Consider the following 26,233-nt stretch of genomic DNA (forward strand, 5'->3'; position numbering starts at 1 on the left):
GGTAGCTAGTGTTTGGAAGGGAGAGGAGAGGTGTGCTGCAGCTCAGTGTTTTTCCACAGGTGTTTTTGAGGGCGTGTCGGAGTAGTCGCTCAGCGAGCATTATGACACGTATTTTCATTGTGACGTCACAAGAAAGGGAAGTAAAGGCTGGACTACAAACGAGCTGTTTTCAGGCAGTTCAGAGCAGTGTTTTCTGTGGGAGATGCGAACTCCCTTTGGGGTGGACTTTGGGCTTTTTCACTTTGCAAACCTATTACATGCACAAAAAAGATAAATAACTCAATAAACCATAATACCACCTCTTTAATTGTTTTAAGTCATTTGTCAAGCATAAATGCGGACACTGTATTTTATACCTCAAATGTGAGAATTTTTAAAAAAATTCTGTTAAATCAAAAAGATTTACTCAACCGATTAATAGTTACAGCCCTATGCAACTGTAAACGTATTCACATTAACTGATTGATAAGGACAGTAATTGCCATTAGCAATGTCATAACAAATAGGAGAAATGCCATGCACTGTCTGTCACATCTGTTCTTTAAACCATCACATCCAGCAACACACGCCCACACAGCCACGCTGAAGAGGTACCCTGGAGTGAAAAATCACATCTTCTGCTCTTTATTTCCTTCAACTATCTTCCTCTCTATATATTTATACACATCTTACTCATATCCCCTCAGGTGAATGCCACAGTCCCGTATTTTAAGGTTTGCAGTTACATGATAAGCTTGTTAGCCGGGATGTTACAACTGGTGATAACTGATGGATACAGCGGGAGAAAACGGCTGTAATAATAAGCTGTTACTGCACTTCTACTTAAAGATGGGGTGTGGATGAAAGGAGTAATTACGGTGTGTAGGGTCCCTTATTGTTAGCTTTTTTATGAAGCGATCTTGACTTCAAACATCATCTTTCAACTAATTCATAAGACATTGATTTTGGGTGTTCTTTAAAATTTAATAAAGACCATGATGGGGAATTTTGACTTCATACACTATACAACATATAGTATATCTATGTGCTGGAGCTTCATGTGGAGCAAGCAGTGGCTGACATTGTGTGTGTGTGTGTGTGTGTGTGTGTGTGTGTGTGTGTGTAGTGTGAGAGAGAATGGAAAAAAGGGACTGAAGGAGACCTTAAACAAACATCTTCACCCCTCAGAGTCATTGTCTCTTCTTCGACCGACTCCATGAATAGATTTCGTGCAAGCCGTTTTAAATTAGTCAGGCTGAGAGCATCACGGGAGTCCAGGCCCCGCATGGATACAGTCCCGCTCTAACCGTTCAATCCATCATCCGCCGAAGACGGAATGGGATAATCTCACGAATGAATGGCTGGTTAACCCTGAGTATACTGGTCAATACTGTACAAGTGCTAGAGGTTGACCTTTTTATTTATTGGCTCACACACTAATCTGCTGTGGCGACTGTGCATGTTGCATAAAATATGGCAGGACTAATCTCCGGGGCGGCTGTGATTCTGTCCCTGTATTCAGACTGAAAGCAACATGATCACCTCTCAGCCAGAGACATTTGACTAAATTCATGTCCCATTTCCGAGTGTAAAGTAATTTCTATTCAGTATGTGGACTAAACATCTTGGAGAAGCACACTCACTTTGTTAATGGGTAACTTGTTAACTTATTCATGCTCAAAATTCATGTTCAAAAGTCATGTATGTTTAAGTTCAGGCGTGTTTCTCCTCTAAGCCCACACAAAAATAAACCTTTGCCCATTTACTGCCTGGTTTAAACTCCTAATTTCACAAACAGTAGGGTCGACCTTCTCACAGCAGGGTGGTGATGAGGGCAAATGTGTACTCTGACAATCTGACTAGAGACCATATTGAACTGAATTGCCAAAAGTCCATTCGTTTCCCGCAGGGCTGAGCACCCAGAGAATCCGTCAACAAGGTTGTCAACCTCGATGAGTTGTCATCAGCTGTCAACAGCTGATCAATCCATCCAGCTCCCTTCATTCCCAACTGATTCACCACTCGGATTACATTTCACAAACAATAATTCTGCCTGAAAACTGAAAAATGGATGAGAAGTCGGTTGCAGCTGCCCAAAACACCCCAGTTGATCTTTCAACAATACTGCTAAATATCTCAAAATGATCCCAGGAGAACTGTTGAATCAATCACAGTTTGTGATTTCCTCTGAAGTCATAAATGTTTTCTGTTTATCTGTATTTAAAGCTACGTAATTAATGCCTGGTAGTTTTATTTTTATTACTGATGAACCTGATAATTATTTTCTTGATTAATCATTTTATCTAAAAGAAAAAACTGAAAATAGTGAAAAATGTCTTGTTTTATACAACAAACAGCCCCAAAACCAAATATATATTCAGATTACCAGCATCTATGAAAAAGAAAGGCATTTTTATTTTATTTTTTGTTTGCATGTTTATTGTTTTTTCACATTTAAGAAGCTTAAACGAGCAAATGTCTGTCTGTTTTCTAAATGACTTTGTGGACTGGACTAAGTTCCGAAGCAAACAACATTTTGGAGCTGCACAACACTAACAAGACAAAGCCAGTCAGAATAGTTACCTTATTTAATCTGATACAGTATGGATTAACCACCGTCATTAATAGTCAATCTAAAAGTATTTCCATATCAAACATTAGTGACCTGTGTTGCACAGTGACTGTTATACCCATCCTGGACTAATTAGCACATAGGCGTTCAATACAAACGTTTGCACGGACAAACTGTTTATTTTCCTCGTAGAAGTAGGAAACACTGCTGTGTCTGAATTAGGTGGCACTTTGTTCTGCTACATTGCAGAAGGGAGTGTTCAGCAAGTCCCTGCCAAAAAGATGAAATGTTACCTCTCCAAGGTAAAATGTTTCATTCCACAAAAGACGTTATCTGTACTGTCTGGCTTGTTATTTTGCTAGATGTGGAAATGTTCCATTCTGTCCTAACTGCTGATGACAGTGCACCTCAGCCTGATACATAAAAGCTACACACAAGCTTTAGTCAGGCTGGGTAACAAAGAGCTGAAATGATTCTCACCAGGGACAAATTCTGACTTCAGCCTTCCTCCTAGGTCATTTTTTTTCTACATAAGTGTTTCCTTAAAAGTTCTAAAATCTTTTTCTCCTCTGCTATGTCCAAGTTAGTCATGTCATCAGATCACAACAACAAAGTCTAAAATGAAACAAGTCTGTTGTTGTCTTCAAACTATATCGCCTTATTTACATTTGTTCAGGAATCAAGTGAAAGGTGAAAGTAAGAGTAAATGTACGCAGTCCAATATGGTTACAGAAAGGTGTAGAGTCAGTTCCACTGAAAGGTCTAATAAACCAGAGAACCTCCGTTTTTAGCTTTCCACTGTGAATGAAGGAAGTACAGTCAGAAGCCAGTTTTGAAGATGAATTCCCTGAATCCTTCACAGGTCTGACTGACCCACTTTCTCGAGCTACTGATTCTTATCTGCTGGAGAGGACAAGCATTCTAACCTGTGCTGAATGCCTGTTCTTTTTAATGAAATGTATTACACTCTTTTTATTCAAACACAACCTCAGGATATTAGATACTATATGCTGTAGTGCCCAGTGGAATCCATTCTGCATAATTGATAAGGGACCAAAGATAGTTTCCAAAATGTTTTTTCGTCCTACTTCTTACTAAAATCTTAAGGAAAAGGAAAGGTTATATGCTAATTTATATCAGAATAAACCCCAAAACAAACACACAAGGACAAACAGTAAAACAATACAAATCAACACAACAATGCAAAATATAAAATAAGACTGCTTAATAACATAAAGTAAAAAATAAATAACATAACGAGTTAAAAAGTTGGTGATTGCATTGCTAAAGACACTTGCAATCTGTTTTAAAACAAGAGAATAAAACATTTTTAAATAAGCCATATGAATACATAAAACAAATTTGTACAGGTAAATGATTCCAGTTGGAAAGAGCCCTAAGCGTAAGATTTTTTAAATCTCTTTCATTTCCTTAGAAAAAAAGGGACCATAAAAAAGAGCTGATCAGAGCATCTTAGTGAGTAATATGAAGAATAAGGGCCAGGTAACTGATTTGAGCAATAAGGACAAACTGAAAAGATCCCTTTGCAAACTCAGGAACCCATAAAAATCAAGGATTTGAGAATTGGCTTCAGTTCTCCAAGTCCTCAACTTTGTCTGCCTCTTAAGCATTCTCATTTAAGATGAAACGGTGCTCAAGTTTAGAAACGCGTTCTCCCAAAGAATTTAATGAATACTCAACATTGCAAGTGTTATGAATGGGATCCATCTATGAGTCATAATGATTCGTCATGGGAGTCTTAATCCAAAAAGATCTGGCCTTACTCCATTGTCAGCATACACAGACCTGAAACAATCTCCTTGTTTTAACTAAACTTAAAAGTTTCTTCTACGCTAACGACTTCTCTACAGAATCTACTTAACCACACTTGAGCTTATTGTGTGTTCAGTCGTGTTGTGGCCATCTTGAATTCCTAAAGGTTACAAAGATTTGACGTCATCTGGAACTTAAAAGCCAACAAATGAGAAGAACGAAAAACAAAGCTTTTGAAATATCTGAGCATGCGGCTCATGCCTGTGCTTCTCACCTGTACTGAGCCTGGAAGTGTTCCTGGACAAAACTGTGTCTGTTTTGAGGCTGCTGTGTGCTGGCTGAACTGGGACTTGAAGGATCCTCCAATGAACTGGGTCCCTGCAGATAAAAAGAAAGACGGACAGAAGGAGACAAATAACTACTTCAGTGGACATATTTACTTCATATATATATATATATATATATATATACACACACACACACATACATACATACACATATGGCAGTATTTGATTTGCCATCTGCTGGGACCCAATGACCAGGATTTCTGTTTTGTCTGAGTTCAGCTGGAGGAAATTATTTGACATCCATTTTTTAACTTCACAAAGGCAGTTGTTAAGTGAACTCAGCATTCCAGGGTCTGTGGATCTGACAGGCAAGTATATTTGTGTGTCATCAACATAAATATGAAAAGAAATGCCATGTTTATGAATAATATGTCCACGGGGAAGCAGATACAAGGAAAACAAAATGGGTCCTAAGACCGACCCCTGAGGCACACCATATTTAACTGGACAGAACGAGGAGACATAGTTGTTTACAGACACGCAAAACTTTCTATTTGACAGGTAGGATGAAAACCATTCTAGGGCAGTACCAGAGATCCCCACCCAGTGCCTCAATCTGTCTAACATGATGTTGTGATCAATGGTGTCAAAAGCAGCGCTAAGGTCCAGGAGTACCAGGACTGAGCACATACCTTCATCAGCAGACATTAAAAGGTCATTGGTGACTTTAAGCAGGGCAGTCTCAGTGCTGTGGTACTTCCTAAAACCAGACTGAAACTTTTCAAATAATTTGTTATTTTCCAGTACAGTGAGCAGCTGTTTGGACACAATTCTTTCTAGAATCTTTGCAATAAAAGGCAGTTTTGAAATTGGTCTAAAATTATGTGGGAGGGAGGGAACTAAACCAGGTTTCTTTAAAAGTGGGTTCACGCAAGCCATTTTAAAATAATCAGGGACACAACCAGTAGATAGGGAGCTGTTGAAAACAGAGATCAAATGGGGCCCAACAGAATCTTGACTAAAACAATCATATTGAGGCAGACACAGTTCAGCTAGCTGGCTATAGTCATTCATTTGCAAGCAGGATTCAGTTAAAAACATAAAATCTAGATTTGCAGACAGATTATACACACACACACATTATCGTCTTCAGAATGAGATTAAGTAAGACACTTTGAACGCTAGTTTTCTACATGCCGCCTAATAAATAAATTAGAGCTGTAGTAGGAAATATTCTATTTTACAATGAAAATTACAAATTGAGGCTGCATGGAAGAACTGTTTCCCATGTATTTACTCTGTTTGCCGAAATTAATATCAGGCATCAGATATATGACAAAATATATGGCAAAAGAAACCCTTTTGTTGCATAGAACAAGATTATGCTTAACTCTCTAACATGAGCCAGCGAGCACTCCATCCACAGTTCAACTTCTTCACTACCTGCAGCTGCTGGTGGTGAATAGTAGCTTTAACCTGACTCAATTGCAGATATGGGCAAATGGAAGAGAAAAGAATGGCTCAACCTCTTGGACTTGCCTGCAGTATTTAGAAATAATGTACTGAACAAAATCTGCAGTAATGAGGTGAGGTGTCAGTCTTGAGAAAGGAGTAAGAGGGGTGAAACAGCATTTTTGCTCAATAACATTTACATCTGAAATAAACAGCCAAATGATCAGACAGAGACACAGAGATGTATGTGGAGAGAGAAAGAGTCAAAGAGAACAGAAGAGAAACTCTACACATCACCAGTTCAGAAACAGGTGATTCACAAGTTGTTAGAGTTGGGAGGGATTTAATCTGTCTGGTAGATAAGGAAAGGTAAATTGTAAGTAAAGTTGTAGGCTACACGGTGAAACAGTCAACACAGATTGGAGTCAGAAATATTTGCGACTGCCAACCGTCCTCAGCATCACATGAATATCTGCTGACTAAACAAAAAGGCCGTGATACATGCTGTGTTGGACTCAGCAGAAGGGCAGAGTGACATCAAAGTATAACCTGACCGATACAGGACAGTTTTAGACCAACACCAATGTAAATATTTGAGGATTCTAAAATTTGAAATTCCAATATATTGGCCCATATTCTTTTTTTCAGAGACACATAAAATAATCATAGATTAGCCTACCCATAACATTTTTTATGTGTAGTTATGAAACCTCATCAGTATCAACGGTAAATATATATATAAAATAATGAGACTGATGAATAAAAGATGGACAACTACAAGTTGAGGAAACATCAACAGATTGCTTCATCATTATTTTATATAATTGATATGTAAGCTGTCAGTGGTAAAGACTGATTTAACACACAAGCAAACAAACCAGCAGGTTTTAATCACCAGGAACATAATTATTAGGCCTATACATTTTGAATATGCTTCGGACCTTCCTCAGAATTATCTTCTCCCCACACTCAGATTGCTACACAAGAAGCCTACACCTCAGGCAAACACATCGGCGTGCCCCGCCCCTCTCTGTCTCCCCCCTCCCGTCTACTCCACTTTCTCCATCAGCAGCACGTTTTATAAAGTCTAACCCTGACATTAAAAGACACAGAACTCGTCCTTTTTCTGCATTTTTCCACCCGCGATCCGTTATCCCTACGCTTGTGGGCTTGTTAATGACGCGGCCTATCGAACAACCGAAAGTAACATCTGCACCCTAAATTACATCTCCCACAATGCATGTTGATTTTGTGACCCAAGAAGTGACGGCATCCCGCCACTAGATTGTGATGTTTCCACACCCACTACGGTAGTTTTCCGTGGAGATGAGAAATGTTTACAAACAATCCCTAAATGTCCAGGACGAGAAAAATTGATGCAGAAGGAAAGCAATGTCATGAATGGTGGGAAAGTGAATACATGTTTATGCTTCAATGTATAAAAATGGACGTAGTATCTGTGACGTCACCCGTTGGTTTCTGAAGAGCAGTTCTGAAGCCCAAATTGGGCGGAGCAGGCCGTCGCCATCTTGGCACCACGTCAACGCGCGTCACTCCCGGATAACCATAAATGGGCAAAGAGGCAGGTCGTGGGTGTAGCTGAGGTGACGTGTTGCTGAAACCACTCCCACCTAGCTCAACATGACCGAGTTAGCTCATGCTAAGGAGCTAATGCTATATGCTACTCTGCGTTAGCAGAGGTAGCTTCTAAACCCCCGGTGCTGTACGGTGGAGGTTGGAACCTGTGGCCGTTTTGTTACCAGTTTATGGTCGTCAGCTCATCAAGGTAAGAAACCGGAATATATTAAAAAAAAACTCCCATATCTGTTATTGACATTATACTTCACAAGGTTTTAAATGCTTTTTAATATATTAATGGGGTAACGTTATTTTGCAGCACTAACGTTAGATTTTGTTGAGACCAACGTTAACAGTTAACTATGAATCAGTTATTAATTAATGATTACTTACAGTTCAAACGAACAATTTGAAGCAAATCAGTTAACCCTTTTACATAACGTTAGTTGCGAGTCGTTTATTTGGACATCACCTCAGTATGTTACTTGTAATAAACGTAATAAGCTAGCAGTAGAGTCCTTAGTTACATGATGGAAGCTGTATAACTTGTAAAACGTTAGCCATGGCTGTTATCACGTTAATTAATTCCCCACACCGCTATTTTGAGTAACGTTGCTGCTGTTGGCAGGGCTGTGTGGGATTATTGTCTGGAATAGGACACTTGAGAGAGAAAGGTACTTTTTTTATTGGTCACAAGATTCTTGTTGAGTATCTGATGCCTCCACGCCTGATTTAACTGTAAGTAACATTACTAGAACAACTTGGCTACTGGACATTTGACAGCTGATATAAAATTGTCTTGTCTTAAAAGGACAACACAAAAACATTTAAAGAGTCTCCCTTGTTCCATTTCTCCCACTTATGTGACATAATAGTGCTGTCAACATGAAAACACTGAGGCATCTTTTAGAAGAGCATCTCAAAAAATTAGAATACTGAGGAAAAGTTAATTGTGAGCATCAGAACCAGACAGAGATTACAGGCTTCAGAAACCTTTGCAGGTGTTTTGAGGTAATTAGCTGATTAGAGAGCTCTTCTCCAGTTGACATTTATGTATGATTTATAATACAGAAACATATTTTTATTCTAAAATGTTTATACATTTTCAGATACTGGAGTTTTTATTTCCATGAGCTGTAAACCGTAATCAAGATGAAAACTAAAAGGATTTGAAATGCTTCACTTTGTGTAATGAATCTAGAATATATCAGATTCACTTTTTGAATTGAATTACGTTGGAAAACTACTTCACCACAATATTCTATTTATTAAAGACTCCTTTGTATTGTTTACTTTATATTTTTCATCACCTGAAGCATTTATTACACATCTTCCACCACCCAGAGTCACACTGTGGATCAGAAGTTCCACCTGGTGCCAGAGCTGCAGAGACCTGGAAGCCTTGTTATTGTCGTGGAAGTCTGTATCCGTTGGCGTGGACTGACGTGGAAAGGCGTTCTCTCTTTCTGTTTACTTCGAGTTTTAAATATTGTCCATATTTGTGTTGTAGGTCCATTTAAAAAAAATGGTTTATGGTTCACATTGTAATAAATTCTATATATATTAGCACTCGCTGTCTTACTGAAAAGCTAATCGTATACCACAGATAAAACATGAAACATTAAAGCTGAACTCTTGCTAAAGAACATCAGTCTAGGATAAGTTAAAAAGTGAAAATACTCCCAACATGTTTCACATGAAATGTTGAAAAGTAATTATGCAGTGTATTTCTGTGTGTGCAGGAGTATTTTTACTTTCTACCTTATACTTTAAGATAAATAAGGAGCCATACACCCAGTATGTATAACCGAGCCTGAAGTTTCTGAAGAGTGCCTTGTGCTGGTCTGATATAAGTCTAGTTTAAACACAGAATAATGTGAACACCTCTAAACCATCCTGTGGGTTAAGTGCTGAAACAAAGAATGATCTGCACAGAGTAATTATGAATCCCACTAGGTGTTTTTTATTGTGACCTTGCAACCTCTGAGGTCTCAGAGCTGACTGAATGCACATGTAATAAATAAGTGAGTCTATACAATGTAAACCACACAAGACCTTCTCAGGTCGCAATAAATGACATCTGGTACAGGGCTTCAAAACTATTCAGTGTACAGAGTAACTTCTCAGTCAATGTCACATTTGTCTCTTAAAGAAATATCAAAATAAAACAGTATATAACATCAACCTTTCATTTTTTACTTTCTATTAACATGTAAAATGTTAGCCTATAAATAACATCTTAATATTTTCATTTACAGCTTTTAACTATAATATATTGTTAAGATCACACTATTTAAAATTAAAATATGAAACTGATGATGAATAAAGAATGATTTTATGTGTAATTAGTTTGATACACTTAATAACAAAATCTTCCTAATAAAAAAGCAATAGTTTAATAAATTAAACTCTTGTCTTGCATTCATGAAAACATCAATATTAAAAGGCTACAAATGTAAAAGTAGTTTTGTATGCCTTGAAATGTGTTGGGAGTTATTATAATGATAGAATCTGTTGATAAGAACCCAGTGTCATAATTTCACGTCTGTAGTGTTCAGGTGTTGAGTAAAAAGAAAAGCAGGAGCTGAAGAGATAGAAGCTGGAGCTGTTCTCTCCTGTAGAGCTGGAGATCGACCAGATTGTTGGTGTTCAAATCAGACAGGTGTTGGCTTTGGCTCTGAAAGAATGCGCAAAACTTTGAAACAATTTGTTCAGACCGGTGGCCCAGTGCAGGAGATGTAGCCGGTGGAGGAGATGCAACAGTGTCAGCAGGCACTGTGCGCCGAAAGAGATCCGTATCAGGGAGACTCGAAGCCGCAGGTGCATCCGCTGGATGGACCGGAGTGTCGTTAGACAAGGCTGCATAGCGGTTGGAGAGGCCGATGGACGGAGGAGAGGCTGCCCCATCCGAGCCTCTCTTGCAGCCACGGACCACCACTTCAGCCCAGGTTGACTGATGCTTCGGAGTTGAGCAGGATGAAAGCCTCGGAAGGCTAGAGGGGTCCCATAACACGGTGTCCTGGATGTTAGCGGTTGCGCTAAGAGAAACAATCTGTTTGGCTTGTACTGAAGCCACATCCATAAAGCCAGTCAGCAGGGAATCTTTCTCTTTGAGTTCCACTGAAAGTCGTCGGATGTCTTCCATAAGGTCAGCAATCTTCTTGTTCGCTTTCTTAAGGAGTGTGCAGTCCTCATGGGGCAGAGTTATTTCGGCTATCATAGTCACCAGAGCTTTGTTGCGATCAGTAGCGTTGATCTAGCTTAAAATCCATGTCGGATGACTAAAATCCTTAACCCACGTAAAACTTAAGTTAAACACTTAAGTTAAATAAAAAGGATATAAGAAATGTAACGAAAAAGAGTGGATTAAAACTGGATAACAGTCCGGTTTAATACGGAGCTTCCGACAGGTGGCTACAGATGCCAACGCATGCGCAGACAATACACAATACTTTTGCGGTGAAAAAGTAGCTGCCTGCTCTGCCAGCTGCCTGCTCTCATTGGCTGGATGTGGATGTTAAGTCGGTTGACTTCTGCAGATATTTGGCATGCTAGATATCTGGCTGGCTTCAATGATGTGTCAGAAATGTGTCGGGGAGCCGTTTTGATGTGTTGTTCAGTAGTTCACACATAAGGACTGGCGACCGCAGATCAACTGCTGATTTACTCCCGATCACAGCCTGATGGTCGCCGAGCTCTCCGAGCGGCAAATCAGGCTAAAAATCATGTAGTGTGACCTAGTCTTAGGCTACAGTAGCCTATACGTCTGCATTTTTCCAGGTAATCAAACTATCTCTCATTAGTTGGATGTATGCCCTCTACAAGGCTGTGTGCAGCTGGACTATTTGTTTTATCAAATGCCACATCTGTCCCTCATGTTATTAGCAGCTCACAATTATTTGTTTTACCATGGTTCTGCACCTCTGGACTGTGAAAAAGTGAAAAGTTACTGTAAAAGCTTATGTTTGATGATATTTGTCTTGTTATTTACTTGAAATCTTTGATCTTTGATTGATAGCGTAATGAGGATTTTTAAATCTGATAAATTCATTTATTTATGTTATAATAACACAGAGACATTTTCTTACTATGGCTATATTTTTACATCTGATGAATGTCCTTGAATACATAATCAAATAAAGAGAGTTATTTAACAATATGTTAAGGAGTAGTTACGTTTATACAGTCTTAGTACAGTTGCAACTGGCCCTTTGAGGGTAACCGTAATGCTTATGTGGCCCTTGGTGAAAATGAGACACCCCTGGGGTTTGTTTTTTTCCATTTACGTCTGACACTCTGTACCACTACTACAATTTCTACTATTTTATGCTTCAAGTCACACTACTTCTTTGGCACTAAACGTTGGCATTGGCCGTAAATCCTGCACTGCGGAATTGTTCAAAGGTGCCGCACACCCACACAGGTGTTTTCAATTACTCAGTCTAATTACTCCTCTAGCCAGGCTGAAATTGGGTGGAACAGTTGCGGCAAGGCTAGCAGGTGCATGAAGGCAATGTAAATCAAGCACGTCTGTACACACCCACATAATCCTGTGGTGACATAAGTAAAAACAACTGTGTGGAGTGGGGGGGCTAGGGTTAACATAAACTTCAATTCCAAGCCTATTCAAAGCAGATGTTTTTGACTTGCTAGGTAATGTCAGATTCCATCGACAAAACTTTATCACCTAACGTTAAATTCAAATGGCTAGCATTAGCTAAATCGAAACAACTCAACCTTATTAGGCTAATTAACAGTAAAAATCTGACCTCAGAGACAGACCTCTAAGGGTTCCACTCTTCTCAAATGCTTCTAATTTCAGTCCCAGTGTCCTCGAAGATCCCCCTGTCTACTGATTCTGAACTCTGAACTCTTACACACAATACCACCTCAGCTAATGAAATGGAGTATGCTAGGATAAAAAAAAACAACTCCCAGCACAACATACTCAAACACAAACTCCACAGAAGGATAAAAAGCAAAGAACAACTTTTATGTGCTCATCCTAATCAGGGAGAAAACACGGTCAATATTGGAAAGGCGTTGGAGAGATGGAGAGACCTCCGTTTCTAAAACTAACAGTGATGCAAGGCAGAAGCAGCCAGCTAGATTAGCATGGATCTGGCTGACATTACTGAACCTCTCTGGTAAAAGACACAAAGAGATACAAAAGTTATTGAAAAGCAGCAAACACCGACATGTCTTGTCAGCTAAACAAAGTCAATGTAACGTCATGCAGTGAGCATGGATTAGTTCAGCGTCAAGATGATAAAAATATTGCTGTAACGTTGCAGTGGGAGTTACAGCTCGCTCATGAGTTCGAGCATGTGCACGAAAACACCCTTGGGAAGGTAGTGGTTGCAATCTGAAACCTCACTGCTAGAGGCCACTGAAAACTATGCATGGCCCCTGTAAGTGGTACACACATACTAATTAGAAAACATAATATTCAGGCTCAAAACCCTTGTGTGGGACTCAAACATTTAGCAGCAAGCAAAGTCATCATCCACTGAGACACCAAGGTCTGGTCTTTCCACCTTCTCAGGGGAAATGAGACTTTCTGGTCTTGCATCGTGTCTTCGGAAATAATGACAATCCTACTTTGATGAAGCTTCGCTATTGTTCAAACAAAATCCAATCACTGCTGCATTTGCTTTGAACAATGAGCTACTTTTGGACATCTTTGAAACTTCTCCAAGGATGGCTCTTTACAAAATATATAATGAGGCAAAAGCACAAAGCCATGCAAAAAAGCATGTGTGACAGTTTGTTTTCAAACTATACCTCAGCCTGTTTCCAGACGTGGCCTTGTCTTCACTTTAATGCTTGTCTCTAAGTGGATAAAAACACAATATAAAAGCTCATTATTTTTTAAATCACTGCAAAATGCAATAGTGATATTTCTATCTTTTGAATACCGTGTTACAAAGTGAAACCACATGACAAGATTTCCAATCTGTGCGGCTGTGTTTGCTAAGAGACACCAAGAGTCAACACAGCGGAGAGCACAAAAGGCAGAACAGCTATATGTAAAATAAAAGCATAATTAAGATAAGCAATAACAGAGTGATGTGTAAACAAAGTAGAAGGGGATGCCTCTGCCGCAGAGGAAAGCTCGAGCAACTTATCACTTGTAATGGACAGTATATCAGGCCTGGGTGAGCTACAAAGATTACAGAGATTGGAAAAAGGAGTCATCGGTACCTGAGGACCATGCGATGCAGAAAGTGCTGTTTGAAGTTTACTTCCATTTCCATTTTGTGCTGTAGAGAATTACCCAAACGTTATTCTGAATACGTGAGATGTCAATCTTGGATGGACTGCATAGTGTTTTGGGTTGGATATTTTGAAAAATCTCTAGCAATCATACTCTTAGCTCTGTTAAGCCATATTTTCATACAACACAGAACCATATGAGAGAGATTCCTTTAGTTTTTCTCAGCATGATGTTTGTGAACATGACACAGACAAAAGAACAGATACAAAGGTGTTATTTAAATAGCACTTGTCTGTATTTCATGAATGTATATCATCTCATTTGTGTATCACAAGCTGACCTGTGACTGTCTCTCTTTGTCTCAATTTTGCCCTCTTTTCTCCATCTCTTCTCTGGAGGACAATGGAGGACACTCCTCAGACCCTCAGAGACAGACTAGGTTACAAGCAACACTGTGGAAACCCTGGCCTTGTTCCACCAATCAACATGTGGGAATAGGGAACTCTTTCATCGCTCACAGCGTGGCCTGAAAATAAAGAAAAAGGCTAATCACACGAACCATGTTTACCTTGTAATTCAGTCATAATATGGTAACTATTTTGCATTCTCACTCATATACATTTAACTTAGCTGAGGACACAAAATGGCAGGAAAGAAAGAAAGTTGTTTGTGATGTTGTTTAGTGGTGTCAAGACTAACGGTAGCCTTGCAACAGAAAGTACAATATGGTGAAGAGAGGAATAAGAGTAGGAGACAAAGGCTGGCTTTGATTCTTCATTCTCTATGCATAATAAATCAAAACCAGGGCTCTTCACTGAGCACTTGAAAGGACACCTTCCGCCATAAGCAGGTCAACGACCTGAGAACAGATGAACAGGTGACTCCATTGAGCAAGAATGAGAGTAAGATATAACAGATAGTGATAGAAAGACAAAAACTGCATGTGTGCATATCTAACAAAGACACATACTGTGTATGTTAAGGAAACATACAGCGTATAGAGCAGACACAAACAGTTAAAACACAAGGAGAAAGAGCACTGTGCCTCTTTATTTAGCACCCAGGGAATAATGAATACCACCGAATCGTTGTTCCAGCTCTGCTATCATCTGCCAAAAATAGATGCAGGGGCCGGCCGCGGCAATAACAAGTGAATACTAATAATCAGACGCACTAAGCTGTTCAATTGTCACACTGGGTGCAATTCAAAAAACTCTGAATGCTAACAGATCTAGGCCATATTCAACTGCCTCCTGTTGCTTGGGGACAAAATACAGACGGCATCTACATGACCCTGGTATTGTGATTGATTCTAAGGCTTAAGGCTCAGCATAGTTCAGCTCAACTAGCCGTGGTTGCCTTGTTCTCTAAATGACTGTAGTGTGAAACTGTAAAGGAGCTGCTTTCAGAAAAAGTAGTGGAGCTATAAGCAGGTACAGGGAGGTTACAAAAAGTGACAATTACAGCTGGCAACGAAGGGAAAGACTCAAATGAAAAGCTCTTTCAGCTTTCTTTGCAGTCCATTTTTCTCATGCTTTTGTGTTTAGAGACAGTTTTATTTATTTTTTGACCAAACAGCCAGGTGTTGGTTGCTGATCTAATATATCGTACGAGCCAAAAGCCTTGAGGACTTGTAGCAATGGGTTCTGGGATTTGGACACCCATACCATTGAGAATAATAACTGAATTATTTGTGATGAGGGTTGATGGTAACTTTGGTACACTGAGCCTGTTTCTTTTAATACACCGGTGCTCTAAAATGAACTGCTTTTCAGCTTTGGCAGCGAAGCCATTCCTGGCATATTGAGCAAGTGCTTCTGGGGTGAAAAAAGAGCTAAGGTCACTTTGAAAAGAACAATGCACCCTTCAACTCTTTTGTTCTCCTTTTCTGTTTACTCTTCTGAGCGTTGAGAGGTCATACGGATACATATCACTGCCATCAGCAGAGCTCGGCATCATTGCATCACGGGAGCAGTGAACCCACGGGGACTCGTGGGTATTGTGTACCAGCGAGAACATTGCACTTTCTGCACACAAAGTTGAACACAAAGGCTCACCAGGGCCTGTGCACACAAACACGCACAACCACTGCACTGGTTGCACGCTGGTGCCTCAGTCAGCTCTTCTATGTACTTATTGTACTGGTGATGTCATAGAAAACAACAAGGCCACAAGAGACACAGTTTATACTAATATCAATGAAACATAGTATAAGATGTTTTTCTCATATTCAACAAATCAGCGATAAAAAGTAACCATTTACAAAAGTGTCCTTGGTACTGGCAATCAGTCAACCTCACTTCACTGCTGGATCTCAGGAAACTCACCTGGTTTTGTGTGTGTGTGTGTGTGTGTGTGTGTGTGTGTGTGTGTGTGTGTGTGTGTGTGTGTGTGTGTGTGTGTGTGTGTGTGTGTGTGTGTGTGTGTGTTAGTAGTAGTCAGCACTATATGCACACAGCTAAGCTAAAAACAAGAGCAGATTGCTCCTCTGGTTGTCTTGGGATCCTGCATAGCTGCATCATACCCATCTCCCCACCTACAGCTTTCTTAACCTGCTGTCTTCTCAGCCTTCCTGCCTGTCTCTACCTACTGCACCACAACATGCAGGATTGGTAAAACCACCAAGACATGTAATAGCAACTGTCACATAATATAAGCAATACTCTCCTCAAGCAAATACAAGCCTATCAGAAATTGTTTCGAAAAGCTGATCCAAGGTGAAGATACAACATTTTGGATACACACTAAGCGTGCTATATTTATCCCACCAGGGTTCCCCTACAGCAGGGGTTTTCAAAGTCTGAGACTGTGGGCCTCCCCTCAGACAAAGCTTGGAAAAAGGCAGCCCCTCACCCACACTTAGTTTACTTGCTTAGTTTCACTCAGTTCCTGGATGCCTGTAGGATCATGACTGTTATTTGATTGCACAGACACTCAAAAATTTACCCAATTTAGCCAAAGGCATGTATTTGTTTCTGACTTTGGAAAAGTAGGAATAACAGAAAATTCCTATAAACTACTGTCTCTAAACACTCTTTTTTACCAAATCACACAGATTTAGGCTAGTCATTGTAATTGTAACTGTTTGGAGTGAGGGGGGAGGCCCGCCTCTCACTTTGAAAACCTCTGTCCTACAGCACAGTGTGATACGAGATTACAATGCCCAAGACATACTGTGACTACAAAAAAAAAGGCCACAGAGTTGTAGAAAAATGATAAATGAATTGTATTCCACTTCTGACAGTGTGCTATTTTAAGAGCTGAAGGCACACAGTCACTGGAGTATGGAATCTTTGATGGGGTCAAATAAAAAAAAAACAATCCCAATGGTGCAATGCTGGCACCCAGTATGGCAGTGGACACATTTCCCTCCAGTGTGGTCGTAACAGAAATCCGCCTTCATCAGTAAGGAAGAGCATATTTGGTTGGTATAATAACAAGGTCTTCTCTGTGGCCTGATATCGTTTGCTGTGCTCCCTGACCTTTCTCCTCAGAGCCCTCACCTTGGTTTGGGACTTAATTCTGTGTGATCAGTGAAACATTTCTCCAGTGCAGCCACTGTAAATGTCTTTGGCCCGGTGCCTCTGGCAGAGGCACAGTTTCCCTCCAGAGATCTTCACACTCCAATCGCTACATGAAAACATATGTTATCAAAGCGCTGCTGATTCCCCGTGGCACGCATTCATGTGAGACGCTGCTGAGGCGCTCCTCTACAGCGTGCTGGGGAATGAGTGGGAGTTTGGCTTGCTGTGTGGGGTTGTATATTTGAAGATGCGTGTATGATTGTGTGTGTGTGTGTGTGTGTGTGTGTGTGTGTTGGTTGGGGGTAGTTTCAACTGAAATCACTAGAACAATGGGGAATAGTGGGTGTTTGGTGTGTGGGTGTGGATGGGTGAGTTGTTATAGCTGCAAAGCATGGGAACATCAAACCAGGAGAGGCAGGTCGGCCTAGAGGTAAAGAGACTGACTAATAACCTAAAAAGCTGCAGATGCTGACACACGTGGTGCTGATTTATTTCTGCTTCAAAATAAAATCACTGTGATCATTATTTTTAATCACAATCAGAAAACGAAAGTATCTTATTGCAGTTTGATTCGGTGTGAAACAGCAACCATTGAGGGGTTGAAAGGTGTCTCTTAAATGTTTGTAGCATCATCTTTAATGGAGCAGAGCAGCTGGGAACAGTCTGAACTAACAACGGTTACAAAGTATAAAAATACCTTTTCCAAATCAAGCTTAGAAAGCAGGTGTGTGCTGTTTTGCTCACATGCAAGACTCATGCTCTACCACTGGTCAATAGAACTACTCTGTCATGGCAGCAACTGGTCTAACCAATCTACTTCGGGCTAGCCAATTAAAATACAAGTACAGATTGGTTCTGACCAATAGAAGAGCAAGAGTTTCTTTAAAGGTAGAGTCACATTAGTCTTCCTTTCAAATAAACTGCTGCGTACCAAGTCCCCAGAAAAGGATGATGTTACAGCTCCAATGTAAGTAATGTATAAATATTGAGCAGTGATCTGTAACTGTAAAAGGTCTGTGACAGTGATGATGCAGTTTGTATTCTTGTTATGGGATATTTTACTAGTTCTTAACATGGGGTTCGGGACCCCCCTGGCATTCGCGAGAATGCTACTTTAGACACAAAAATTGAAAAAATACTTTCAACCTCACAAAGGGGTTGGACTGCCAGAAAGGTTAAGAACCCCTGTACCAGGGTAACAGAGTGATGGCACCTGCTAAAAATAATTACCTCTCCATTTTCAAAGGCATTGCATCAGTGTTTCTATAGGCCAACAATGCACATCTCTACAGTGAAAGCTGAAGAAAGGTGAATTCTGACCTGCAAGTCCGCTGGGGCTGGCGAGGAGATAGCACTGAAACAGCAAATGCATGCTGGAATTTGTTTGACATGCCGCCTTTAGATGAAATGAATGTGACACATCACATCGATATTTGTGGGACCAAAGTGAAATGTGATCAATATACACACCTGCTCGCCAGCTTTATAAGATTGAGACACACGTTGTGTATTCAGCCCTATTTTGATTAGAACATACTAAGCATACGGATGGACAGTGGAGAGGTTATGATATTGGAATGATCACTTCTGGAATCCACTACAACCCACTGTGAATCCAAGCAGACCACAGTCGCCTTTCTCTGTGATGAAGGAATCTACAAACTTTTTACATTCACTTTTAAAGTCTACAGCAGGTGTGTGAGACATAATCTTCCAGATACTGCAATATCACTTTAACATTATGTATTCTTTCACTCATTTACTTTTTCAGTGCTGTAGGTGCTGTTACTCAGCTAGAGTCTTGTTTTCACTCTTGGAGTGTGTGAATTAATATTTAAAACACACTGAAAAATTGCTGTAGCAGTTCTACACTGGAGCTAAAGTGACCAAAGGCACTTCTGTAAAATGACAATAAAGAAATGTAATTTTTAATAATGCTGAATGACCTTAGCTGTAGCTGGGGAGAAAACAAATCTTTTATTGAGACAAATAATCATATCTTAAAAAAATAAATGGTGGCTGACTGAGGAAAGACGGTGATTCAGTTATCGTCTCAAACCACATTTCTAATCAACTGGCTGGCTCAGGGGGCTTAACACATTCACCTTAGCTGCCAGCAACTGCTCTGAGTCATCCCTACACACACTCAGAGAAAAATGCTTTCTCACACATACACAAGCATTCACACAGACATGCACATGCAGACATTCCCATATTAACTCACATCTCACTATCGTTCCCTTTCTCTTTCACTCTCTCTCTCACACAAACATGCAGCTGTATTCACGCAGGCTCATAATAGTGCCTATTTCTTGCAAATGAGACTAAGATTAAATGGCCTTCAACTCATGGTCACAAGGCAAGAATGACGACATTCACTGAGGTGACAAAGCAAAACTGGAAAGTAGAGCTTGACAGAAACTTGAATGGGTGGGAATGAATTTTGAGATTGTGCCATGGTTCTTCTCCCAAATGTGTTTTCACCACAGCGAGGCAAAGCATTGTGATCCTTCAGTGCCAAATTAAGCCAGAGCTCCCAGACATGTAATCTTAAGCAGCCATACCCCTAGCTCAAATGATGAAGGTCTGCAGAAATCTTCATGATAAAACCTGGGAAACTGAGTCTGAGGAATGACGTGATGATGTTTTTAGACTAAAACACTAGTCCAGGTGCTTGGATACATTTCTACGCCTGTTCCAAACCAACTTGGTTTTCAAGTTGGCAAAACACCCAAAGGCAGCTTTCACACATTTTTAATGACATTTTGGGATCAAAGGCAATTAACATCATGCCTTTATTAGCTACGATGCTTGTTGTATTTAGTGCTTAATTCAGCTAAAGCTAAAATAATCCCCCAACAGCATCTATATGAATTGCTTCTAACACAAACACATCAAAGTTCACTCACAACCACATTTTAGTAATTGTATAATTAAGTGACTGGACTGTGCAAACTGTACTCTGCTCACCTTCATTTTACCCTTTATGAATGTAGTGCGTGCTGCTGAGTTGTGTGTGTGCAGTTACTGTCTTATTAGTCTTCTTGGTCCATTTGTGTGTGTGTGTGTGTGTGTGTGTGTGTGTGTGTGTGTGTGTGTGTGTGTGTGTGTTCTGCGCTGGAGAAGCCCACACGTTAAGCTGCTGGTATCAGCGTGATGTCGGTCTCCTGCAGGAAGACATCTTCCACTGAGCGTGCGAATTAGACAAGCCAATGTTGACATAGCTGTTGGCTGCATCAGGAGAGCGCCTGCCACCAGAGCATTTGAACGGCAGTCATATCAGCACAGGCCAGGTTTTAATAAAAGTGTGCTTGCGTGTGTCATACACCTGAGAGTTTGTCAACACTGTCTGAGGACTGGAAATGTGTTCATTTCAGCTCACTTTCTCATTAAAACAGCTTCTATTAACAAATCAAGCAGCACTAAAATTCTTTAATCTTTTCTCCCATTAACAGCGTGGAGAGGCAGCACGGCAGAGGTTGAATAAGGTCATCCAGAAGAGATAGATAGAGAATAAGAGAGAGACAGAAGAAATACACAAATGACAGATCAACAAAGGCAAATGAAATGTAGAGGAGTAAATAAAGTACAGAGTTACAAAGATAATTCAAAGGCCACAGAATATTTGCAAGTATTAAGTATAAAGCTATGTTAGTCACCCCTTGAGGCTGCCTTACTCTGTAATACTAATGGGGGAAAATATAGTAAGTTTGGCCTGATGATGGCACCAGAGGAAAGGTTGTTATTCTAGCTGCATCAGTTTATCCTTTGTGCAGCACATTTGGACTCATTAAGTTCAGAACGGCAAATTGAAATTACCACTGGGATAATGGCGTATTTATAACTTGGAAAGTAGCGAATATAGTAACTTCATTATGGCTTAAAGGATGTGCTAGGTAGAGTTTAGACTGATGAAGCCTGAGCAAAGTCTGACAGAGCTAAGCCTGACAAACTGAGTGTAACATGTCCTAAAATGACCACTGTAAAGAAACGCTGGTAAATTATTAGTCACAGTCACTATTTTGTTACTTTATGTGGTTAAAATGTCAGAGCCCAAGGTAAAATCTTAAAAGTTTAATCATATTAACACTTCATCAAAATCAATGATATTCTATTTGACAATGATATAGAAACAGAGAAAAGCAGTAAGTTCTCACAGTAGTGAAGCTGGAAAAATCCAATGTTTGACATTTGTGCTTTAAAAATCCTAATTAATTGTCTGTCGATGGGCTACTGTTGGATTAATCATATTTAGCTTACAGCGTGAAAAGAAAACTCTAGTAGCCAATCATGTTTTAATTTTCAGAAAGAGCCATGCAAACAGAAACAAATGCACTGCAGGACTGAGGCTCTCTATGTTTTGGTTCCGACCTTACAGCAGAGGGTGTGCAGAGAGAGTGGGAGAGAGGGACAGAGAGAGAGAGAGAGAGAGAGAGAGAGAGAGAGAGAGAGAGAGAGAGAGAGAGAGAGAGAGAGAGAGAGAGAGACTGACTCAGAGGGGAACGCAGTGGTCCAGAGAAGGGGAGGAATGAAAGAAACGCTGTCCGTGCAATAAAGCAGCTGACTCACCCCTATTCTTTCAGCTCCGGACGGGTACCACTAATTCGGCCTATTCAAAGCTGGCTTACGGTAACAAGGCAGTCTGAGAGATAACAGTGGAAACCACAGGCATTTATGGCATCACCATCCCCCTCCCCACCCCCCATCCCGTGTTCTCTTCCTGCCTTCAGAACTCCTTCTCCACTATCCCTCTCACTGCGCGTGTGCTTTTCTATGACAAAATGATCACTGTTTATCCACTGATATTTATTTATTACTCTAGCTGTGATGACCAAAAGCAAACAGCTTCACTGTACCTTTCTCTGATCTTATCCTATCTGAAGAGCACTGCATGTTCCCACTCCATTTCATGCAGTGCCGAGTGCAGCCAGACCCACCGTATCTGGCTGTTACTATGGAGATGCAAGCCGGGCAAAAACAAAGGCAGAACAAAAACTAAGCAGCCTCAGACGAGAGTGCCTGGCAGAGCTCTGACAGCCAAATCTGGCTTGGCAGCAGAGGCTGCAGCCACCTCTCTCTCTCTCTCTGCTTCTCTCTGTGTCTCTCCTATGCACACTGAAGCAAATATTGACTTAGAGAAATAAACGACTTGACGTGACTAATCGAGATGAGGGGGAGAGAATTCATTAGCCTCTAAAGAGTCCTGTAAGGGTGTTTCATTTTTTATAGGAGTTGAGCTTTGAAATGGCCAGTGACAGAGCCTCTGGTCCTAACAGAAAAAAGCAGCACTGTTCTGGAAAGATAGAGATCTCATACCTCATAGGACAAACTGAGAGAGTTGTTGATTTTACAGACGCATTTCAACAAAGGCTACTTAAACCTATAGTGAGGAGTTTGTATTGTAGCCCTAGTCCATGACTATCGCTGCCTGGTGATCGCAATACCACAGCTGAATGATACGATTGAAAAAAAAACACTTTTATAAGAATATTTTTCTTATATACTGTTGTCCTGATGATGAATGACTGTAATTAATTGATGATTAAAATGTCATTGAATGCAATAAACTGATTTCCACTAGAACTCATTAAATGAAAATCCACTTCAGACATAAAAAAAAATAAAGTTAATGACAAGTATCATCATATTATCATGACACCGAAAGTCAATAAACAAAAAATGACCACTTTAAAGTAATCTGAATTGTACATAGAAGTTATTTTGTACCTTTACCTTGAATGAGATATTTGATTAAGTAACAATGCTGCTTCTGTTTAAAAGGTCTGTGGTTTAAGTCCCACAAGGTCCATGTCTGTTTTTTTAAACCCTTTATGCTTCTACATAATCTGCCACACTGGCAAAATAACACTTAAGCCTCACTAAAACCATGGGAAAACACACATACACCCATGCAGAGCCAACCACAATCTAATGTGTCACACTGCAAATCTGAACATTTTTTTTTATTTTTTTTTTTTTATACAATTGGTAACACGCATTTCTCAATACAGAGTTTACTTTCTCAAAACTCTTCTGACAGTGAGCACAGCAGAAGTCAATGTGGAATAAACTGTTGATGCCTTTCCATTGTTTTGACACAAAATGCATTAATGACCACATCTTTCAAAATTCATGAATTGTTATCTCACCAAACTCAACCACCAGCAAACTTCTGTGTATAATTATACTCCATTTAACACATTTCCATGTGTAAAACATTTTGTTCACAACCCAACATAACTCAAAATTACTGTAAATTAGACTGGCTACATTCTGCAGACAGCTACATCTAAAACGAAACGAAAAAGCATAAACTCCTGACTGGGACATACAACACTGAGCACCTCAATCCATTTCTTGATTGCCTCTATGAACGACTTGTGAGGAAGATGGACAAGTGGTTTTTCGTTTGCTACGTATACAAATACAGAAAAAGATACTTCAAAGACTTTAGTCTTTGGTAGTGTAGGTCACCGTGTTGCTGTTGGAAGACAAATGAGTGAGTGTTCTGGCACAAGAGTTGATGCTGAGTTGTGCATGAAGTGTTTAGTTTCCATTAGTACATTTTGGATGTGAGGTTAACTGTTGAAGAGTTAAAAAAAAAAAAGTGAAATAAACTCTATAAAAACGTGAGAGGTAAAAACTGTATGTAACACTGAGAAGGTAAAGGGGGAAAAATGCAAACACAGAAGAACCTGTCTTTCGTTCTTACTAATATTTTTCACTTTTTTAAAACATCACTGTTAACTGAATTGTATGACTTAATATGAAACTTGGATTTGAATGAGGTATACATATTTTCCTCGCAGTTCCGGCCAAAGAGGACAATTATGAACAATGCAGAACAAGTGACAGAAACAGGTCAGACTGCATCGCAGCCACCAGTCATGTTTCACAGGCCTGCAAGCGCCAGGAAGACACAACAACATAAGGAAGAAAGGCTTGTAAAGGTAGGTGTGGTAGAAGTTACACTGAACAATGAATGTGCAGGACAGGCTCTGTTCACTTGAATAAAACCAACAAAAAGCATGTCAACATCTTTTTTTTTTGTTTCCACCAGCACCAACAGGACTGTTCCCAACGCCAAATGCTGATCACACAAAAGACAGACGATAATGAGTGTGAAAAATGTTAAAGAAATGCATCTGAGGAATTAAGGCAGATTGGTTGTTTTTTTTCACTCCATGTCAGAATTACTTCAGGGTGACAACGTGAGTGACTAATAGCCACCACGTATCTTTATCTCCACATTAATTACTGCAAAACCCACACGTGAGATTCATACCTGAATCCACAGAGCTAATTTTACACCTTTCATCCAATCTATTCTACAGTACCTTATCATAAAACCTGCTGTGTAAATTCAACAGGGATTATAACAAAGCAGATGCAGTTCAGGAAATAACTAAATAAGGTGCCAAAAACAGGGACAGGTTAAATTCTACTCATCACCATGTCAGACTTAACACCTGTAGTTTATTTTGAGTCCCAAATACACACTATTGCCGTAAATTCTCACCAAATCTATGGCTGAAAGTAATCCCCATCAAATACAATATTTATTCCTCTTTAAATACCATTCACTATGGTTAGTAAATTACTTTGCCTTTTTTAAAAAGTGAAAGCATATATTCATGACTCGTTTTTAAAGATTTACGCCTCTAGTACAAACCATGGGCTTGGGGCTCAAAGCCACAGACAGGGTTGGGAAGTTGGGAAGTACTGAGAGACGGACTAATACACTGTTGCACTTTATTCTCAGTTTTTAGAGCACACATCAAAAATGTTTAAATTCAGGTCATGTAATATGAGCATGTGTGTTTGTACGATAGTAATTAATTCCTTTTCTCCCAGGGGCCCGTAAACTCTTGATATACTATGTAAGACACACCTTTTTAATCCGCTGGGAGACCTAAAATTTACTTTCAGCTCTTTATATAGAGTCCTAATAAAAAGGATATAAAATTATGGAACGTGAAGGCCATTAAATTCAACATTTCTGCAGAGCTTTTTATGACAAGGTTCATCTTTTATGCTCAAAATGTAAGAGCTGAATTCAGCAGCATTTATTGTACAAGTCTAACTTCCATTCACTTCCCATAGTCCTCAATTCACCCTCATCTTCATTAAAAGGTCCCTCTCCAACTCCACTCTTTCTCTACTTTCCTCTTATTCTGACTTTTGCTTTCATTCTGGTTCTCCCTCACTTGTTATGGACAGAAGTTTATCTTTCAGATGTTCTTGAACTATTTAAAGGACATCCTTTGAAACATTAATGCACTTAATTAAATGTTTCTGAAGAAAAGTTGTGAATATTTCATTCACGTATTAGGATCCATTAAAAGCCTTTTACAGTCAATGTCCACCTGCATGCTGGTGTAAGTGTCTGTGATGCTCACCTTGGATTACTGTACCGCATCTGTGTGTGTCTCTGTGTACATGTGTGTGTTTACTGGCAGGGGAGCTGGAAAAAGCATGGAGAAAAAACACACTCACCTAAAAAAAATAAATAAATAAAAGAGGATCACTGCTTGGTATGATGGGAAGCTAAGAAAAAGAAAAGAGCAAAGGAGAGAGCAAGCAAGGGCATATCTGTCTGCTCTTGTCAAACATGCAAGAGAGGGTTTTAAAAGCTCATCTTGAAAAACTCTTCCACCCGCTGTCACACATGAACACACACACGCACACACACAGAAAGGACACCAGTAGGAAGGAAGTGCAGAGGACAGGAGGTGGTCAGTAGGATGTACCTGCCGCTATCTCCTGAGCATAAATCAATCACTGGGCTAATGTTGCTGCCACATATGGATCTCCATTGTCAATCTGTGTGTGTGCAACTGTTTTGCCCCCT

The 26,233-nt window shown here is 39.9% G+C and overlaps 1 protein-coding gene across 1 annotated transcript in view; it reads right to left on the bottom strand.

Moving 5' to 3' along the window:
• The window catches only part of usp43a (ubiquitin specific peptidase 43a), a 146,711-nt gene that overhangs the window by 101,998 nt on the left and 18,480 nt on the right, over positions 1–26,233 (bottom strand). The window contains exon 3 of the mRNA XM_038713771.1: positions 4,599–4,702. Within this exon, the coding sequence (XP_038569699.1) occupies positions 4,599–4,702 (104 nt within the window). The remainder of the gene's footprint in view (positions 1–4,598; positions 4,703–26,233) is intronic.

This window comes from Micropterus salmoides, unplaced genomic scaffold, assembly GCF_014851395.1.
Source record: "Micropterus salmoides isolate LMB-PRFRI ecotype aquatic unplaced genomic scaffold, ASM1485139v1 Ms_hic_scaffold_12, whole genome shotgun sequence".
NCBI lineage: Eukaryota > Metazoa > Chordata > Actinopteri > Centrarchiformes > Centrarchidae > Micropterus > Micropterus salmoides.